Raw genomic sequence first — 15,614 nt, forward strand, 5'->3', positions numbered from 1 at the left:
TGACATTACATATGTTCTTTTTGGTTTGGGGGCCACATCTGGCATTGTTCATGGGCTACTCCTGGTTCTGAGCTCAGGAGTTGCTCCCAGCGGTCCTCAGGGGACCACATGGGTGCGAGAATAGAATCCACATCACCTTTTAAAGAAAGCGTTATCATAGCTCATTCATTTGGCAGTGCGGCTGAGATAATCGATTATATTGATGTGAAAAAAATGTTTAAATGGGTTGAATGGCCAGATGTAAATAACAGCACCTATACATAATTCTGTTTGCTTAGGAGCAACTTTAACAGGAGAGAAACATCAGCTCTGGTGTGCTGCCACAAAACCACATGATTAAGTGAAGAGGTTTTTAACCATCTCTGTGGCAGGTGGCCCCAGTCAACTTCAGTTCAAAGTTCAGATGTGCCTTTCTTAACCTTCTCTGCAGTAGCAAGTAGGAAACCTGAAACAATGGTCTGTTTAAGCCACCACAGCAGCTTTCCTACATGTAGAACTCTTAATTTATCTCCGTTCTATTTTTTCATGTGCTTTTATTTTTTTTGATGAATAAAATGCAAAGCTTTTATTTTGATCCAACCAGAGTCTTTTTGTATATCAACAGGATATAATTTTTTAAAAATAAAATAAACCAAAATCGTGGGCCTCCTGAGCTCTCTCATCAGTGCAGCTATCTTGGATTGTGGATCAGTTTCTGGCTCACAGTTCCACTAGGGAAGCATTTGCTGCTTGAGGAACTCCTCTGGGGTTCTGTCTTTACCCACATTGCTCTCCACAGCAACTCACTGAATTCTGGGCTTGGGACCTGGCTATGCTGGGAGCTAAGTTTGTAGGGGTCTAGAAAGTTCAAGAGGTGAGAGGAGCTGCATAGGGGAGTGGGGGGCTCATAATGAGGAGGGGCAAGAGTGGACTTACTCTCCTAGTGAATAAAGAAAGAAGGGCACAGTTACCGGAGACCACTCCTGTGCCAGCCATTTAGGGCAGTCAAAAATGTTGCAGGGCCGCACGGTGGGCATCTTAGGGGTGTACATGCATTTCCACTCTTCCACTGAGGTGACATGCCCCTGGATGTCCTCCTCCACACAGGAAACTGCCCGGCTCTGGATGCCCCCCCCACACGAGGAGGAGCACGCGGTCCACGGGGTGGCCTCCCACCTACAGAAGCAAGGGGAGTCATCAGGGCAGACACGCACATTGCCAAACCTCTGTAGTGGCCTTATTTACTACCCTGGTCCCGGGCCTACCAGGGCCATCGCATTTTGAGAGGCCATGAGCCAGAGAACCAAAAGTCACCCCAGGCTCAAGATCTGAGAAGAGCAGACACCTCACGCAGGCAACCAGACTCTGTCTCCTGGGAAGTTCTGCATGAATGTAAGAAACTAATGCTCAGAGAGCTCTCTACAGAAAGAGCCGTGCTGTCCTGATCATACTCAAAAGGGCGTCGTTGAGTCCTTCCCAGTTTGATGATGTGTTCTCTTTCTGAGTGTATGCATGATATTTTATAAACATACTTAAGATATTTTTACATTTAATGTGATATATACATAGGTATCGGTTTTTATTAAATCCCATTACATCTCTCTATTAAGACTAAAACTGGATAGCAGTTCACTCTAATAGCTTGCACCTGCACTGATTCTTTTATTATTTTTTTAATGTAATATTTCATTATTTAGCTTCTGGATATGGTCACATGAGATGCTCATGGAAACTCAAGGTAAACCAAGCTTTCACTCTCCTTTGCCTCTGCTATCCTCAGCCGTGAACTATGTGAATGTAGCACAGGTCTGAAGTTCAAATGTGCCATCATCAAGCTTAAGCAAGCGCATGTCAAGAGCAGCAGTATCTCTTTGTTCCTTGGAGGCTGAGGGATCCTGCACCTGGCATTCCCTCAATAAAGAACTGGAAGTGTGAAGAGACATGGTTTTGGTAGGAAAGCTGATGGCATAGGAATCTAGAGTGAATTTAAATAAGGAAGAAAACAATACTTGCAATAATAGTTAACATAATTCCACTGATTTTTCAGAGCAATCACACAGTTCTGAATCATTTGGGACTAGATAGAGGTATTTTTGTCTCCCCACTTGCCACCCCAGGTGTAGATTTAGAAAATATGGAAAAATTAAAAACAAACCTAGGGACATTAGTTTATCTTTCTTAAAGATATTATGCCAGTTATGAAAGATTACTAAGAAACAATACTTAGGGTTATGAGATAAATTATCTTAATTAGAGAGAAAAGCAAAATGTCATCAAGTTGATCCACTTGAATGATTACATTTAAATATATTACACATAAAATGGGCTGGAGTGATAGCACAGCGGTTGGGCTTTTGCCTTTCATGCGGCCAACCTGTGTTTGATTCCTCCGCTCCTCTTGGAGAGCCCTGCAATCTACTGAGAGTATCGAGCCCGCACGGCAGAGCCTGGCAAGCTACCCGTGCGTATTGGATATGCCAAAAACAGTAACAATAAGTTTCTCAATGAGAGATGTTACTGGTGCCCGCTCGAACAAATCGATGAGCAACGGGATGACAGTGACAGTGATACATAGAATGGATACATAATACATAAATAGGTTTTTAATGTATATTGTGAGCCTAATTTATCCTCTACATGAGCTCTAGTCAAGTATGCTTTCCAGTTACAGACTTCTCTACATATTCTCTGTATGCGCAAGTCTAGGCAACAGCTATTACCTGTACTTTTAATGCTGAAACATTCAGCCAAATACAAAATTTTTCTATGCATTTTTCCCCAAAATATACCTAAGTAAATATTATTATAGGGATACTGAGGCCCTTCATGTAGTTCTTTACCAATCTGGGCAGTGTTTTGGGTCACACTTGCTGGTGCCAAGGGTTTACTCCTGGTTCTGCATTAAGGTGTCACTCTTGGTAGACTCAGGGAACCATATGGGATGTCACGGATCAAACATGAGTTGGCTCTATGCAAGGCAAACCCCTACCTGTTGTACTATTGCTCTACCCATCTTAACCAATTTTTTTCCCTGATTCTCTTTAAGAGAATAAAGCAGATCTGCAGAGTTTCTTTCCCAAAAGAATAAGACTAATTTTCATGTCTCCAAATAAGCCTTCAAAGATCTTCCTTCTGGGGGTGCATGATAGCTCTGATTTAGACCAAAATAGGGCTGATTATATATGCACATATTCATATTGGATTTAGTTTGACAGCAGAGTGGGAATATGATTTGAATATATATTTGATTTCTTGGAAAACTAAGATGCAATAGAAAGAGCACATTTTCTAATTGGTACTTTTTTTTTTTTTTTTGCTTTTTGGGTCACACCCAGCGATGCTCAGGGGTAACTCCTGGCTCTGCACTCAGGAATTACTCCTGGCAGTGCTTGGGGGACCATATGGGATGCCGGGGATCGAACCCGGGTCGGCTGCGTGCAAGGCAAACGCCCTACCCACTGTGCTATTGCTCCGGCCCCTCTAATTGGTACTTTAAAGTCTCTAAACTTGACCCTCCCAAAGAGTGATTCATTTCTGTCACAGCACTTGGACAAGACCCACAGTGTAATATATCTTTTTCAGAGACAGTAAAAGTTTCCTTTTCTAGGTCATTGATCACAGAAAGAAAAATGAAGCTAATGTTATCCTGAGAATTTGTAGCATGTCTACAGAATATAACTATGGATCTATGAGTTTAAAAATATCATGAATCTTTGAATAATAATATCACTGTATAGAATTTTTTTAAAATGTCTGCTTTAAAAGAAGTATAACAATAGCTGACATAGAAAAGAACTTTAGATCTTTAAAAACAGGGACTAGGTAAGAGGAGGGAAGAGACAAAACTAAAATTCTTATCTTGAAAAAATAATAGTTTAGCATTTTTTACTTTTACTTTTTTAAACAGCACGTGCTTATTTTAATTAAAACAATCAAGAGTGATTGGAAAAGTTGTTAACCTTGAATTACAGGTGACATTCCAATATTCTGATATGTGATACAAAGACTGAAAGGAAAAAAGAACAGCTCAAAATTCATTGTTTTATGTGTATATTTATGGGTCTTAGAAACATTTGAATAATTTAAGTAAATAAAGCTTCTGCTTTGGTCAGTGGGTAGTTGCTATCTGAAAATCACTTTTTGAGTCTTAACTGTGCATATGAAAATGTATTTGTAAAATAGCTTCAATTTGCTGAGACTTATTAACAAAGCAGAATATTTAATTATAGATCCTATCACTAAAAGGTATCAGAAATTTACTCTAACTTTATTTTCCTCTTAGAATGCATGGAGAAGCCACTGTATTCACAGACAATTATAAACACACATCAACAGGCTCATCTCAATCTACCATTGAGAATAATAGGCTCTAGACAAGGGGAGAAAAAGAAATGCATAAGGAAAAAATAATCAAATTGTAATTAGTTGATTCAGAGAAATATAAATAAGGGTACTCATAGGCATGTGGGAAATTTAGGAATGCTTCTACTTGATAAAACATAAACTTGATGTTGCTCATCCTGACACCCAACTTTGTCTTTGTACCACTTTCATGCAAACAGATTCATGTGCCTCTTGAATATTTATTTCACAGGTACTGAATCAAAATCAAATAAAATCTTGCCTTCGTTAAATTAATATTTATTTATTTATTTATTTATGCTTTTTGGGTCACACCCAGTGATGCTCACAGGTTATTCCTGCTCTGCACTCAGGAATTACTCCTGGCGGTGCATGGGGGACCAAGCCGGGGATTGAACCTGAGTTGCCCGGGTGCAAGGCAAACACCCCACCCGCTGTACTATTGCTCCAGCCTGAGAATATTTTTATTCAATTTTTTTTTCTAGGTGAAGATTGATTATGAAGTTTGGGTTCAGATCAAACCAACACATAATATGTCAGCAGCATTTCAAAATTATGTATTATCTTTATTAATATTGCCAGAGGAGAGTAGGAGGGAGCTGACTAAAAGAGCATTTCTTTTAGTTAAAAACCTTTTTAAAAATTTCAAACAACCAAGAGAGCACATGTCAGATTCCCTTCTCTCCATGCTACCATTGGGATAATGGAAGTGAGATCCTGCCAATTTCTGGAAAAGTTGAAGTCAAGGTTAAGTGGCAACTTGCACAGGCATAGATGTATTTTATAAATATGTGGAATACATATACATTAGTAGAACTTTTGTGTAAATACATGTTTGTGTATGTATATTACAGATGAGTATGATTACTGGGGAAACAGTTGAGGAAATGAAGCATCACCAGAGAGCTGGAATAGATGTCCTTCCTGGCTTCTATTTGATTGCAATTTATTAAGTATTTGGATATTCTTAATCAAGTGTTGCTTTATTTTACACTTCAGAATAAGGTGATTAGTGGGCCGTTTTAGGTGAGTTTTATATTGAGCAAACTATCATATATTTTTTCAACTACTTCCATCTGACTTAAACCCAGGTTTCTTTTTTAAATTGTGGCTGACTCCTTGAAGGTCAAATGAGCAAAGAGAATATAGCACAGGTCTCAGCAGAATGGTTTCTTCCAAGCTAATTCTAGATTTTACCAACTAGAGAGTGTTTCAAATACGTCAGGTAATAGGATTAGTAGCTAAAAGTTTACATCTTCTCCAATTTTCTTCTAGATATGTTAATAAAGAGAATTTATTTGGTTTATAGTCCAGAATCACCTCATTATTTTCTCTAGTCTTAAGAGAGTCTTATACTTTCATAAAACGACGTAAGGCATGGAAATTTTTTCTTTAAAAATATTCGGAACAAAAAGGATATGAAAAACAAAACCCTGTCTTTTCATACTTAATTATTTCTTTAGATAAAAGGGAGATGTAAAGCCACTATTCAGAGTAGTACTGCATCTGGTATTTCACAGTTGTGGTACTGTGATAATACTTCAGGCAGTGTTTGTTTAACAGTTAGGAACAGAGTTTTAACGGCTAGGGTTTATTGCAGAGGAAACACAGAAAAGGACAAAGGGACTGAGACAAAGACATAACATAAACCTATACACTGTATCTAATCAGAGTGGATTTCTGTGTCCACTCCAATGTAATATGACCCTATCTTAAAATGGCATTTGAATGACAAACTCACATTCTGAGCATGCCCATATTATTCAAAAGAGCTCAGAATGAATGACAAAATATGGTATCTATCATTTTACTCTTACAGAAAAAACACAAAATATATATCTAGATTCAGATATCTATAAGAAGCAGAAGACTGACTTACTAATTCTAGCATCAGGATGATTGATTTACGTACCGAGGAAGGGGATGGTAGAGGTCATAAGGCATGATCTGCTTGTATCCGTCACTGTTAGGAACAATAATGCCAACCCTCTGAGTAGAAGGTACACACAATAAAATAAACACTAAATGATTACATTATACAATCTTTATACAAATGCAAAACAACATTAATAATTTGTCTCTGAAAAACAATATTAAAACCATTAAAATCTTAATGCTATTCTTTATACTGTAGGATGGGGCAAGTTCTTTGAAAAGGGTACCATTAATTCTCTGATCCAAGCAGGAAATACCACTGAAAGAGTGGTGGCAAGAAATCTTGGCACCTCATCATTAACTATGACACAATAAGCTTGTAAATGTTCTCCAATCCCCTAAATTATATATAGTATGAGGTCATTATTATTATTATCATTGTTAATGTTACTTCCAGATGCTCGCCAAGCAATTATGGTTACTGTCTCACTTCTGATGAAAGAGGGAGCTCTTTAAACATGAGTATGTACCTGAGAATTGACAAATACTATGTAATGTGTATGAGCAAATAGATTTGGTTTCTTGGCAGACCTAAAGATTTTAGTAATATATGGAAAGAAGCCATTTGATTATTTTATAAAGGAAAGGGAAAATAATAAATATCACAGGCAACTATCAACAAAAGAAAGTTGAATGTAGAGTAGTTTAAATGAGAAAATAAACAAAAGATGTTTTGTGGTCTGAAAATGTGATATAGTGCTAACTGAGAATATGCTGATGACTGTTTTTGGTAGGTTTGTGATTACCTGGTATTTGGGGGAACAAGTCAGATTTGGAGCTAGAGACTAAAGGAGCCACAAAAAATTATGTTAGAGGCTGTGTGGCTAATGAATCCTTAAGGAATGACATTACAGTTGATGTGGAAGTTCCCAAAGATCTTTAAGACCCACAGATACTGCACTAACCCACCTGACTGATTTTAATTCAAAAGTCTAATGGGCAAGATTTTTCTTCTTGCTGAGTCCACTGCTTGTGGAAGATTTATGACTCATGAATCTCAGATAAAAGGGACAATGCAACAGACCTTTCACCAAAGAGTGGGAGACAGAGAAAACTCAATCAGTTGGTGGCACCCAGGGACAGGGAATGAGCAGAAGACATTATTTTGCAAATGACAAATGATGGGAGTTTCTACTTTGAGTACTGAAGCAACTCATGCATTCAATATAATCCCCAAGATAGCTGGATTTATATATGCAAAATTTTTATATGCATGCATATGGTTGTTTTATACTTGTATTTAAATACTTTTATTTTTATTCCATATATTATATCAATCCATATTCAATTGTTATAATATGTTCCCCTTGTATGGCTATCACAACTAAGCTTTTGAATAGTATAAGTTAAGTGTATTGGGGATCAGAAAGACTAAAAATATAATACTGGCAAGTGATCATGATAAATAAGAAGTGACAAAAGAACAAAAGAAGCATAGTTCCTGAAGGAATAAATGTGAGGAAGAATACATGTCAGAATTAAGTTTGTTTAAAAGAAAATGGAAAGCAAAACTGTGAAAATGGATTCCTGTCTCTGGGAAAACCATTTATTTTACATGGCTAAATTTTCCATATTTGTTGGTACAAATTTCTTTTACTAATTTGTATGACTAATTTTTATATATGCATGTGTAACAATGCTCATATTTTATTGTGCCTTTTAGTATGTTAAGATTGATAGATCTAACAGATACAAAAATTCAATAAATATTAATATTCATTTTCTTTTTTGTTCTATAGACACTTTTTAAAAAACTTTATTTTTGACAGACAAGCAGTTGAATTAGAAAGGCAAATTTCACCTTTGGTTACACTCCAGAACTATTTCTACCATTTCTTTTATCTATTAATTGAAAATCTCTTTCTATTTTTTTGGGGGGTCTCACCCAGAAAGGTTACACAGGGTTTTGCACTCAGGAATTACCCCTGGCGGTACTCAGGGGACCATATAGGATGCTGGGATTCGAACCCGGGTCGGCTGCGTGCAAGGCACACACCCTACCCGCTATGCTCTCACTCCAGCCCCTGAAAAAATCCCTTTCTAAAAGAACTGTATTTTAAAGAGTTCCAATCTTTATAAGTTCTAATAGCTTTGGATATACGCACATATCTGTAAAAAACTAAAGCTCGCCGAGGGGCGAGTGCACTCGCAGGCTCTCCGGTCAGCTCTGTCTCACCGCCCTTGTTCGGTGCTCTGGAACCACTGTGTATGGACTGGATCAGGACGGCCAGTGGTCAAGGAAAGGTGAAGGAAGAACGAGGACCAAGCTGGTTGCTGATTAGTTACCGTTTATTCAATCTTCCATCTTTCTCATCTCCCACACTCCCAGCTCCATTTTCTCTCTGGATCAACTGCCCCCTCTTTCCATCTCTCTCCTCCCTTTTTCCTCTCTCACCCTAGCCCCTAGGTTACACCCAGCCAGGTAGCAAAATCAACATAATAAAGCCCTTCCTGAGGGCTGTCAGGTTTAAAGGGAACATAATCTAGGGGTGTTTTAAAGCCCTTCCTGACTGCCAGTAGGCAAAATACCTCTTAAGGTTTTTTTCTTTTCCTTAGTCCAAACACTTATTAACATCTTAATACTAGTTATTTTTGCATGGACATAGCAAGAGATACATTGAGGTTTGCAGGGCAGCTCTCCTGGCAACATCTTGCCACAGGCTCAGACCACAGCATTTAGGCCAGATTAATCATTCCTCACCCTAGCAGGGTCCAAATCTAGTTATCACTGTTTGGATCATGACAGCATTTGTCCATGATCAAGCTCTTAACTTATAGTTAAGCATTAGCCACTTTGGCCAGGCCCATCTCGATGCCAGGGTAGCACACAACTCACCACTTGCCCTGGGTCCGTCTCCTCCCACTTAGGGACCCTGCTTTGGGGATGCTAGGAAGTAAGGGCAGCTGAGGCTTAGGTCAAGAGAACAGATGCCCTGGAGGAAAATATCATGTAGAGTCAAATGACTCCCAGGTTACAAAAGCATAACATTTGTTAAGTCTCCCTGTGTCCATACAAAAAGGACTTGCTCTGAATAAACTATGCAAAGGACTCAAGGAGAAGAGAAAAACAAAATTTGCAAGTAAACAGAACACTAAGAAAGAAGCTACAAATAAGCAAAGAGGAATGGGAGCACTGGAATGGGAGTAACCCAATAAACCTAAACTACTGAGGCTATGTAATCCTACACATATCTAATAGTAATTAAGAAATAAATAAAAATTGGCTTTGAAGCTACATTTTACCTAGGCCTAGTATCTTTGCTTATGTCATCATCAATTTCTAAATGCAGAAAAGCATATCATGGCCTTCACTCCTGAAAAAATTTATAGCTATGCTTTCTCATTTTCATTATACAATGAAATGTTGCAGATATCTGCTAATTGATTTATCAGCTGATGATATTTAAATGGAGGCAGCAATATCAAAGAAACAATCTGGAAAAGAAAAGGGCAGGGGGAAGGGGAAATGTACAGAATTCAAGATGTTGGACTTCTCTATGGTCTGACTTAGAAATTATGTTTTTGTTTGAATAAAGAGCTTTAAACCTGAATTTAGCAAAACTATAGCTATATTTATCTTTCTATGGCATGGGTCATGGTGAAGACTCATAAAATGACTCTATGGCACCTGTGAAAACAGAAAGATCAAAACAATGGTGCTCTGTCAAGTCCTGTTAATGTGTACTCGTGTGCTTGGGCTCTGCTCTCTCCTGGGGTTCATGCCATGGCCCTAGTCTTTCACCACACTGTTGTAGAAAGGCAGGCAATCTTGTCTGAACTTAACTTCCTGTTGCTTACATTTAAGATACTCGCCCCCCACCCTCACCTCTACCTCTCAGACAAAGTGTCCATGTCAAAGAATTTTGAAAAAGAAATGCCACACAGGGACTTTAAGAAGTCCTTCCTAGATCTGTGTGTGTGTGTGTTGTGTGTGTGCGCGTGCGTGCGCACATCATATTCAGATGTATATTTAAATGAATATAAAATATGACATATGAGAGAAGGAGGCAATTAGTAAAAGAGACAAAATGATTTTTAAAGCAATCACAAAAGAAGGATATGTGCAAGCTAATTTGTTGTGACATTGTCCATTCTCCAGTGTCTAAACTCTTCTGACCATTCATGCACTTTTCAAAACTCTGCAAAAGCCTGAGATCTCAGGGGGCGGGTGGGGGAGAAGGTGAAGAAAAGAAAGTGATCATTCTGGACTGATGTGGTACAGGTAGAAGACATGTGTCCTACCTCTACCTCATCCTCTCCAAGCACAGGCTTGACTGAACTACCCAATAGCAGGAGAATGCTTCGTGTTATGAAAGGGACATGCAATGAAATATTCTGAAGTGCAAAAGCTTTTAGTCTTTTTAAATATGGAAAATACTCAAATGTAATGTCACTTGAAAATAAGTAGATATAAAATAAAGTACACAATATAATCTATTTATATATAATAGAAAGTTAGTATGTTTGTGTAATCACCCATCATGCCATTATCGTAAGGTCTATGTGCCCAAACAAGTATATTAGAGAATGACCAAAATCCATTGTTAATTTCTGATGTTTGCATCCTTTTGTTTCTTTCTTTCTCTGTTGTTCTGTTTTCCAAGTTTATTCCCTTTTACTTCTCTTATAGTAATTGGGAAAATTTCAGGAAAAATTGAAACCTCAGAAATATTTAGAAATATGAGATATAAAATAGTAAAATTAGTCCACTAGCTGAAAAATTATGTGCTATTTAAAGATTATTGAGACTTTGTCTTTGAATCTTCTCAGACACTCTTCAGAGCATTATATCTAACTTTAAAACCAAGCCATATTAAGCATCATATACCTTAGTTGTGGAATTTACAAATTTTGATAAATTTCTCTCTCCACGAAAAATCCTAGCATAACTAGCCCTATTGGTATCTAAGTCATAGGTTACTGGGATCATTTTATGATGAAATGAAAATTAGGAGCCCCCTTCATGGTTTCAGCACTCCTTCCCATGGACTCTCTCATGACATCCTGTCACTTCTGAGCTGCCAAGCTCCATTTCCAACTTCCTGACAGCTGGACAGGCTTCCTGACACAGGACAAGCTTAGTGCATCAGGCAATTCATTATCTTCCACTGTAAACTGGTTCCTGTTCTGTGATCACTATTACAGCTGAAGGCATTGCCACCCTCCCATCAGGCTACTTACTATGGGACATCTTTACTATCTCTTTTCACCATGTTTCCTACAGTTTCAGTTCTTTCAGTGTAGGATCTGCTAACTAATGACACTCTGATCAAATTTGGGCCTTTTTGTAGCAATATCCTAAAATATCTTTGGCATTGATTCCTCCAATACATCCTGCTAATTGTTGTCAGAGCAACTGACACTTCACTCCCCGAGTCAGAAGACACAAATGGTGTTCTAATGCACAGTGGCATTCTTAATCAAGTGCTACCCCTTCTGAAGCCTGTACAAGTTTTCCCTTTCAACATCTATGTATAAATCTCTTATCCATCACACGATTAATTTCTCTCATCACTGTTAACTATATATTCACTTGTAACTAAGTATAAGTTTCCTTTAGTTTTACATTATGGAGCAGAACCTATCTTGGGTTCTTCACTTTAATTATTGGCACAGTGATATGCACAGTCAGAAAAATTAGTAAATACTCCTGGATTCAAATCACATCATCGGGATGTGAACACAGAAGCAAGACACAAACTACCATGTATAATTAAAGCAAACAAACACAAGGTTAAAGATTCTCAAACCACCACTCCTGGTCACATTTCTAGTGCTGCTCCTTATCTTTAGCTCTGCTATCTTGAGAAAACGACAGACTAAGTAAAAAGGAGTGGTTTGGCAGTTAAGGAAGGCAGCTGGGGCATGCAGAAATGATTGAGTGATGCAAGGCAGAGGAGGGATTGATCAATGTCAACTATGCTCTGGCCTGTTGGTCTTCACTGTCTTTTCATTGGATACCTCCCAGAAAGAGCCATGGTAACTTAAATTTTTTTACCTCCTCTTGTCTCATGTGTTTTTCTGATAGCATACTGCTTTGTAACTTTCCAACCCAGCTTTACCCATCTCCCAGAAGTTTGGGGACCCAGAATCAACAGATTCCTTTTTTTGCTTTCACCATGGTCCCTAACATAACACAATACAGGATAGGTACTCATTTCAGAAAAACAATCATGAAAATGTGGGTGGCAGGAAGAGATTCTTGTACAGAAAATAGTAACTCATCCTTCCCCCCACACCACAGAAAGCAATCACTTCCTAAGCAACAGTTGAGAATGGAAGAGGAGAAAGTAATACAAAGTTGGAAAAAACACTATTACTAGCCCTTTCGTGAGTGTCAGACCACAGAAATGGAAGTCAAAAGGAGAAAAAGCACAATCTCCCAACCAGGAGAAGGAAAATATAAGCCTAGGTCTTCTTCTTGCCATTTTATGAAGCCATGAGTGAAGTACACCTGCACTTCTGCAAACTTTCTTTTTCTTTTTGGGTCACACCCGGTGATGCACAGGGGTTACTCCTGGCTCTGCACTCAGGAATTACTCCTGGCGGTGCTTGAGATACCATATGGGATGCTGGGAATCGAACCCAGGTTTGCCGCATGAAAGGCAAACACTCTCCCCACTGTGCTATTGCTCCAGCCCCGACTTCTGCAAACTTTTAGTGGGTCAAATCAGGAGTTTTATACGCAGTAAGAATGGGTGCCTGCAAATTCAGATAAAATGCATTAAAGACCTTAATATCAGACCTAAATACACAAGGTACATGGAAAAAATGTGGGTAGAACCCTCAATAACACCACTGACAATACAAATGGAAGCAAACAGAAACAAATGGGGCCACATCAAACTAAGAAGCTTCTGCACTTCAAAAGAAACAGTGATCAAAATACAGAAAGGGAAAAAATATTTACCCAATACCCATCTGATAAGGGATTAATATCCAGGATATACAAGACACTAGTAGAATTATATAAGAAAAAAATCTCTAGTCCCATCAAAAATAGGGAGAAGAAATGAACAGAAGTTTCCTCAAAAAATAAATACAAACGGCCAAAAAGGCACATGAAAAAATGCTCCACATTGCTAGCCATCAGGGAGAGGCAAATCAAAACAACGAGATACAGTCTCACACCACAGAGACTGGCACACATTCAAAAGAACAAAAGCAACCAGTGCTGGCATGGATGTGGGGGAAAAGAGATGCTTTTTCACTGTTGGTGGGAATGCCAACTGGTCCAGCCTTTCTGGAAAACAATATAGACAGTCCTTCAAAAACTAGAAATTCAGCTTCCATATGACCCCGCAATATCACTTCTGGGAATATATCCCAAATATGCGAAAAAGCAGAGTAGAAATGACATCTGTACCTATATGTTCATTGCAGCACTGTTCACAATAGCCAAAATCTGGAAACAACCTAAGTGCCCTAGAACAGATGACTGGTTAAAGAAACTTTGGTACATCTACACAATGGAATACTATGCAGCTGTTAGAAAAGATGAAGTCATGAAATTTGCTTATAAATGGGTAGACATGGAGAGTACTATGAGTCAGAAAGAGAGAGACGGAAATAGAAGGACTGCACTCATTTGTGGAGTATAAAATAACATAACATGAGGCTGACACCCAAGGACAGTAGATACAAGGGCCAGGAAGACTGATCCATAGCGGGAAGCTTGCCTCATGAGCAGAGAAGAGAAGGCAGCTGGACTCGAGAAGGGAATCACTAAGAATATGATGGCTGGAGGAATCAGTCAGGATGGGAGATGTGTGCTTAAAGCAGTTAATGGACCAAACATGATAACCTCTCATTTTCTGTATTCCAAACCATAATGCCTAAAAGTAGAGAGAGAGTATGGGAAATACTGTCTGCCATGGAGGCAGGGGGAAGGTGGGAAAAGGGGGTATACCAGGGAGATTGGTGGTGGGGAATGTGCGCTGGAGGGATGGGTGTTTGATCATTGTGTGACTGTAACCCAAACATGAAAGCTTGTAACTATCTCATGGTGATTCAATAAATTATTTTTTTAAAAAAGGTATCGTCAAAGATGAAAGTGACAAAAAAGTGGAAGCAAAGATAAACAAATGGGACTAAATTAAACTAAGAAGTTTCTAAATCTCAAAAGAAACAGTGACTATGATACAAAGACAGCCCACAGAATAGGAAAAAATATTTACCCAATACCCATTTGATAAGAGGTTAATATCCAAGATATATAAGACACTGGTAGAACTTTACAAGAAAAAGATCCAACTCCATCAAAAATGGGGAGAAGAAATGAACAGAAACTTCCCAAAAGAAGAAATACAAATGGCGAAAGGACACATGAAAAATGCTCTACATTAATCATCAGGGAGATGCAAATCAAAACAGTAATGAGATATCTCACACCACAGATACTGGCACACATTCAAATCAACAGAGAAACTAGTGCTGGTGTGGATTCTAGGAGAAAGGGACTCTTCTTCATTGTTGATGGGAAAGCTAATTGATCCAGCCTTTCTGGAAAACAATATGCATATTCCTCAAAAAGCTAAAAAATTGAGCTTCCATAACTCAGCAATACCACTTCTGGGAATATACCCTGGGGGCTCAAAAACACACTGCAGAAAAGCCATCTGCATTTCTATGTTTATTGAAGCACTATTCAAAACAGCCAGGATCTGGAAATAACCCATTGTCTCAGACAATGTTGTTATTGTTGTTTTAATATTCCACAAATGAGTTAAATCATTCTATGTCTGTTCCTCTACCTCTGATTCATTTTATTCACCATGATGCTCTCCATGTCTAACTATTTTTAAGCGAATTTCATGACTATATTTTTCCTGGTGGCTGCATAGTATTCTATTATGTAAATCTACCATATTTTCTTTATCCAGTCATCAACAACATTGTCTGAGACTAATATCCAAGGACAGTAGAAATAAGGGCTAAGAGGAATGGTCTATGATGAAAGCTTGTCACAAATAGTGGTGGGGATAGGACAGCTAGGATAGAGAAGGAACCACTATGACAAAGATAGCTGTAAATGATCACTCTGGACAAGTGCTGAGTGCTGAAATGAGTAAATGACAAACATGATAACCTTTCAGTACTTGTATTGTGAACCATAATACCCAAAAGGTAAAAAGAGAGAAGGGCAAGGGCAGGTAGGGGTGAGAGAGAGAGAGAGAGAGAGAGAGAGAGAGAGAGAGAGAGACAGACAGACAGACAGACAGAAAGACAGACAAAGAGATAGAAAGAGAAAGAGAGGGAGGGAGAGAGACAGAGACAGAGAAGGAGAGAGAGAAAGAGAGGGAGGGAGGGAGGGAGACAGACAGACAGAGAGAGAAAGA

The 15,614-nt window shown here is 38.5% G+C and overlaps 1 protein-coding gene across 2 annotated transcripts in view; it reads right to left on the reverse strand.

Annotated features, from left to right (window-relative positions):
• The window catches only part of ADAMTSL1 (ADAMTS like 1), a 488,758-nt gene that overhangs the window by 258,419 nt on the left and 214,725 nt on the right, over nt 1–15,614 (reverse strand). The window contains exons 10-11 of one of the 2 annotated variants that reach the window (XM_004600171.2): nt 6,254–6,304; nt 951–1,155 (exon numbers count right to left, since the gene is read on the reverse strand). In XM_004600171.2, coding sequence (XP_004600228.2) covers nt 951–1,155; nt 6,254–6,304 — 256 coding nt within the window. The remainder of the gene's footprint in view (nt 1–950; nt 1,156–6,253; nt 6,305–15,614) is intronic. The other variant, XM_055147244.1, reaches the window with a different exon arrangement.

This window comes from Sorex araneus, chromosome 1 (assembly GCF_027595985.1).
Source record: "Sorex araneus isolate mSorAra2 chromosome 1, mSorAra2.pri, whole genome shotgun sequence".
In the NCBI taxonomy this organism is placed as follows: Eukaryota; Metazoa; Chordata; class Mammalia; order Eulipotyphla; family Soricidae; genus Sorex; species Sorex araneus.